General features: G+C 33.7%; 1 protein-coding gene across 1 annotated transcript; it reads left to right on the top strand.

Annotated features, from left to right (window-relative positions):
- The first annotated feature begins 1,579 nt into the window (after window positions 1-1,579).
- On the top strand, window positions 1,580-5,087 carry LOC107790529 (GDSL esterase/lipase At2g31550-like). Its single transcript, XM_075242688.1, has 4 exons — window positions 1,580-1,913; window positions 2,245-2,528; window positions 3,872-4,127; window positions 4,894-5,087. The coding sequence occupies exons 1-4, from the start codon at window positions 1,580-1,582 to the stop codon at window positions 5,085-5,087; spliced, it is 1,068 nt and encodes a 355-aa protein (XP_075098789.1).
- The last annotated feature ends 1,514 nt before the right edge of the window (window positions 5,088-6,601 follow it).

Below are 6,601 nucleotides of genomic sequence, written 5' to 3'. Positions count from 1 at the left end.
TTCAACCATATAAAAATTATCAAGTTCCAATACCAAATCGTCTTTCAAATCATCATTTTTCATTTTTGAAAGATTTTACAATTTTTCCTAAATTTTCTTTTATATTCTCATGAATTAGATGTTAAATCTAATGTATATTCACAAAGTATAATTGAAAATTGATTAGGGGTACTTACCCAATAATTGTAGATGAAATTCCTCTCTCAAAATCGCCCACTCTTGGACCTAGAGTTCAAAATATAACAAAAATGAAGTTAAAACTCGGAATGCCCAGCATTTAGCAGGTTGCAGATGTCGCATTTGCGACAGGAGGTTCGCAAATGCGGACAAAACATCGCAAATGCGACCCCTGATAGACCAGGCCTTCATCACAAATACGATACAGAGTTCGCAAATGCGAAACTCTTCAGGTTTCGCAAAAGCGACACTTTCATCGCAAATGTGATCCAATCCCTAGCAGTCCAGGTTCGCAAATGCGAAGACTACCTCACAAATGTGGCAGTCGCATTTGCGATCAAAACATCGCAAATGCGATGAAACCAGAACAACACTCAAAATTCTTAACAAAACACTCTGAAGCTAATCCGAAACTCACCCGAGCCCCCGAGGCTCCAAACCAAATATTCACACAAATCTGTAAACATAACACGAACTCGCTCCCGCGATCAGAACACCAAAATAACCTCTAGAATCACGAATCGAACGCCAAAACACATGAAAATCACAATGAACTTCAAGAACTTCTAGAATCGCAACCGAGCGTCCGAACCATATCAAATCAACTCCAAATGATACCAAATTTTGCAGGCAAGTTCCAAATGACAAAATAGACTTATTCCAAGTTCAGAAATTACAATCCGGACCCGATAGCGTTAAAGTCAAACCATGGTCAAACTTAGAAAAAATTCTAAACCTTTAAACTGCCAACTTCCGCCAAATGATGCCGAAACCTTTTAGAAACATCCAAATGAAATTCCGGGCGTACGCCCAAGTCCAAAATTACCGTCCGGACCTACCGGAACTATCAAAACTCCGATCCGAGGTCAAATACTCAAAAGTCAAACTTTGATGAATTCTTTCAATTTCGAGCTTCTCAAATTAGAGTTACTCCTAAAAATCCTTTCCGAACCTCTCAAAAACCCGAACCGATGATGTACGCAAGTCATAATACGCTGTGTGAAGCTACTCGTAACATCAAATTGCCGAGCCGGACGCAATTGCTCAAAACGATTAGTCGGATCGTTACACCTCCCCATACCCCACAACTGAAATTTTACTGGGTCGTTGTTGTTGTTGTATTTCTGGGATAGTGGTAACATAAATTAAACTGATCGCAAGGTTTACATATAATACAAAGGACGAGTAAAAGGTCATATCTGTAATTAATGTCAAATGAAATTAAATCTCAAGACCATAACTTATCTCAATTGATCAATTACTGCATTAATTAATCTATTGAATCAAAGTAATTACCAAAAAATGTAAGTTATGGTTTCCTTAATTTCATTAAAAGCTTGAATTCACCTGTTTCAGCATAAATGCTGAGAGTTTCATTAATCCAAAAAAGAATGACTTCTCAATGGCAAATTCCCTTCTTTTAATTCTACAACTTTTATGTATTTTCTCAAGTACTTGCACTGCCCACATACCAAAATTTCCTGCTATTTTTGCCTTTGGAGATTCATTGCTAGATTCTGGCAATAACAACTTTATTCTAACTCTATTTCAAGCCAATCACCCACCCTATGGACAATCTTTTCCTAATCAAGTCCCAACTGGGAGATTTTCCAATGGAAAACTTGTTTCAGATTTCTTAGCCTTTTCTCTAGGAATCAAGGACACTATTCCTCCTTTTCTTGATCCCAATTTACCGGTCAGTGAGCTCAAAACGGGTGTTAGTTTTGCTTCTGCAGGTATTGAACCACTTAAATTTTAATAAACATTAAATTCTAAACTCGTAATTTTAAAAGTATTACTCCATCCGGTCTACTTTAATTGATTTTTTGGTTGTTTTCACACATATTAATGAATCCACCTTTTAACATTGATTAAATAATAAAATTGATCATATTACCTTAATTTGTTCATTGAAAATACTTTGAAAAAAAAAGTTAATTCTTCTTGATATCTGGAAAAATCAAATATTGTGGATCACAAAAAAAGACAAAAAATCAATTAAAGTGGACTAGAGGGAGTAATAAGTTTAGTCCTTAGAGCTTTAAAGGATGAACTTATTAAATTTAGATTTTGGATTCAAAGGTGCAGGATTTGATGATTTGACAAACGTTAAAACTCAGGGAATTCCAATTTTCACACAAGTGGAGAACTTCAAGAAATATATTGAAATTCTAAAAGGGGTTGTAGGAGAAAAAGAGGCTTTGGACATAATTAAGGATGCTCTTGTTCTAATTATGGCAGGAAGTAATGACATTGCTTTAAGTTTGAATAATGGATTCCTAAGAAGGCTTGATCTTGGCCTAAGTGGCTATCATAGTTTCTTGCACCAAAGGCTTGAAGAAATTATCAAGGTTAATATTCTATTTCAACTTATTATCACAAAAATGTGATCTTTATATTTTCTGTACAAGATTGTTTTGTTAATATTTCAAAAAAAAAAAAAAAAAATGTAAGATATCTTTCGTTTTTTCCTAACCTACTTGTTATAACGACCTTTGCTTTGTCATTATTTTGGCTTAGACTTGCCACATTATTTGAACACATGACATCGTCTTATTGGCCTTAAAATTTGATTGGACACGCCATATCACTTGAATACGTGATACACTGGTTTAATCATGCATGCTATTCAGTCCATCCCAAGAGTGGGTTGGTTAGTGGTGAGCACCCTCCACTTCCAATCAAGAGGTTGCGAGTTCGAGTCACCCCAAAAGTAAGATGGGGAGTTCTTGGAGGGTGGGAGCCGAGTGTCTATCGAAAACAGTCTCTCTACCCCAGGGTAGGGGTAAGGTCTGCGTCAGTGCCGACTCAAGGGAGAGGCAGCTAAAGCAATTGCTTTACCCCCCCCCTTAGGCCCCCTAATTGAAGGCCCCAATTTTCATTATTAGTTAATTTTATATTATTAAAAAATTATTATAAAAAAGAAACTAGATTTATGTTTTTTTATTTTTGGATATAAAAGTTTTTTAGAAAAAATAGAGGTTATTTAGATAAATACTTGAATTTTATAATACACATACAATATCGCAAAATAACAGTTTGATGATGACATTGATAATAAAAAAATAAAAACAAAATCTCTTGTAATATCTTTTTAAGTAAATTATTTCTTATAAAGAGTATATCAAGTCATTTTTTTTTTAATTCAAATAAACTTGAACTCTTACAAATGTATAAAATTATTTTAAAATCTGCTTTAATAGTATAAAATTACGATAATTAGATGTTGAGAACTTATAAAAACGTTTTCTTAACTGCAGATATTTCTTATTAAAAAAAATTGAAACCTTGATGAGTAGAGTTACTAGATATCTTCGATGGTGGAATCTAGTAGGTAACCAAGTGAAAGGCCAAAATACATATAAAACGGTCCATAAAACTATTATTAATAACAACAAAGAAAAAAAATCATAAATATATGCAATTTTATTAAATAAAATTTGGGCCTCTTTTTAACTTTCGGCTTTAGGCCACCAATTTCGTTGAGTCGCCCCTGGTCTACGTACACACTACCCTCTCCAGACCCCACTAGTGAGATTATACTGGGTTGTTATTGTTGTTGCTATTTAGTCCATCCCAAAATACATAGTGGGATTAGATTTCGATGTGAATTTGGATATCACACCTTTACTAATGCACTAGAACAAAATTTATATATTTAGAAATTATATAAAAATTACTATTATAAATGCAGAGACTGTATGATAACGGATGCCGGAACGTGCTGATAACAGGGCTGCCTCCCCTCGGATGTATACCTGCTCAAATGACTGCAAGATCAAGCTTTAATCGTCAGTGTATTCAAAACCTGAATTCAGAAGCTCAATCTTATAATCAGAAACTTACTGAAATATTGCCTCGAATTCAGGGCACATTTCCTGGGAGCAAACTTGTCTATGCCGATTTATACCAGCCTTTGATTGACATGAATACTAATCCTCAAAAATATGGTATTTTCCCAATTCGTCAAAAAAAAAAAAATTCCTTCTATTTATGAAAAGTTCGAGTTTTATTCATTAATATGTATGAAGTTTACATGCATAGCGTGTTCTTTGATCGAGTTATTTGTTCATACTTCATACTTACAAAATTTAAATGATAGAAAATCTTGAATGGTGTAAAAAAAGCTTTTCACTATCTCCAGATCACTTGGAAATTGATTACATGCAATCATTTAAAGTTTAACTTATAGATAGTGATAATATAAATGTTTTTACACTATTAAAAGGCAGTCCGGTGCACTAAACTCCCGCTATGCGCGGGGTCCGAAAAAGGACCGGACCATAAGGGTATATTGTACGCAGCCTTACCCTGCATTTCTGCAAGAGGCTGTTTTCACGGCTCGAACCCGTGATCTCCTGGGCACATGACAACCATAAGGGTATATTGTACGCAGCCTTACCCTGCATTTCTGCAAGAGGCTGTTTTCACGGCTCGAACCCGTGATCTCCTGGGCACATGACAACAACTTTACCAGTTACACCAAGGTTACCCGTCGGCCGTCGTAATCACTAAAATATAACTACAAGTAATTTCGCACCTAGAAAATGAAGTAAAAACCTTGCTATACCATGTTAAATAATATTAATGGTGTAAAAACCTCCAATTGTTTTAGTATAATTAACTTGTTGTAGCAGGCACGATGGGTTAAAATTCATTTTCACTGTAAGCGTATATATTTTATATAATTTTTTAATTTTTCTTTTTTGTTTACAGGATATTTGGAGGTAGGGAGAGGATGTTGTGGGACTGGGCTATTTGAAGTTGGATGGTTGTGTAATCATCTAACTCCAATATGCTCAAATGCAAGTCAGTTCTTATATTTTGATGCTATTCATCCAACCGAGTTGGCCTACCACTCCATCTCTGATTATTTCATGACCACTGCCATTCCTCTATTTTTAGAATAAATACATAAAATAAAAAACTTTCATAATATCTTTCTCAGCCATATTTATTAAGTACTAGTTTTGTAACCTCTTTTTAATTTCAAGTGGTTTTCTGTTTTCTTTTTTAGTTATATTTTTCCTACTGCACTCCTCTCTGTCTCTTTTTTTTTTTAACCATCCGATATTCGAGCTTTGAACTATTGCATTCGCTCAACTGGCAACCGCTAGTGGCGGAGACACCTTATAACAAGGGGTGTCTTTTTTTTTATATGCATATATACTATATGTTAACTCCTCTTGATTTTTTCGTATGTTTACTTTTATATATTTTGACACACTTTAATGAAAAGACCAAAAAATTATTCATTTCCAGAATCTAACTCAAAATCTCTGATTAAGAATGGAGGGATTCCAACCATCCCACCACATTCTAATACGGGCAATTTCTCTTCTTTTTCTTGTTCTTGGAGAATAAAAATGCTTCAAATATAAGCAGTTGTACTATAGCAGAAATAATATTTTCTCTATATATATGTTCTAATACGAGTGGTTAGTTTGCAGGCTGCCTAACCCATGTAATGAAAGTGAAGTTGCTTGTTTTAATAATTAAAGAGATTGGCTGAATCTAAAACTTTTTGTTAACCACTTCCTCGTACTAGCTAATTAAGCTTATGAATTTGTGAAGTTGTTCAGGTTAGCATAAAGTATATCGTCCATTAGATTTGTTATAATATATTGCAAGGTTTTCAAGTTTCAACCACTTGAAAAGTCTAATGTAGACTTACTTGACAAATGAAAAAGGTAACCATATGTAAACATCAATTTGGTACATGAAGTAAAATTTTAGAATTTTACCACTCGAAAATGAAAACATATGTACAAGCTAAGTCAAATTGCGACAATAAATTGATACTGCTTGCGTAAAATTTTGCATATCTCACTGCCCATAGATGGCACCATGTAGTATCTCTCTCAATCTACCAAAACCAAGCCAAAATTCAACGTCAGTACACTCTCAGTTTCTAATTTTTCCTCGTACTTAAATTAGATGTATCAATTGTCCTATTTAACGGAATAAATTAATTCAGTATCCATAGGAAGATTAACGTTGTTTTGAATTAAGTTTTCTCCTCAACTAATCCGATGACTTGCTACTTTATTGACCGTTGGATTCTAATATAAAATCACCCAGTCAAATACTATTACTTCACACATTAAGCAGTAAGATTTCACCTTGCAACGGAAGTCAATTTTCTTAAAAAACAATTCTTAGAATTTAAATGTTATATGGTGTATGATTGGTGATTGAAAATATTTTTCGGAAAAATATATATTAAAGATTAGCAATAACATTAGCTAATTGGATAACGTTTGATGAATTTTTTTATTATTAAATATTAATAATAGTGTCTATGTGTTGGCTGGAGCAAGTGATGAATCAAAAGTAAGATAATTGAAACAAAAATGACCCCGTCCATAATTAAGGAAAATTATTTTTCCCCTTTTGATGGAAAACATTTTTCTTAATCAAACAT

This window comes from Nicotiana tabacum, chromosome 22, assembly GCF_000715075.1.
Source record: "Nicotiana tabacum cultivar K326 chromosome 22, ASM71507v2, whole genome shotgun sequence".
Classification (NCBI taxonomy): Eukaryota; Viridiplantae; Streptophyta; class Magnoliopsida; order Solanales; family Solanaceae; genus Nicotiana; species Nicotiana tabacum.
This window is presented reverse-complemented; position numbering and strand designations above follow the sequence as displayed.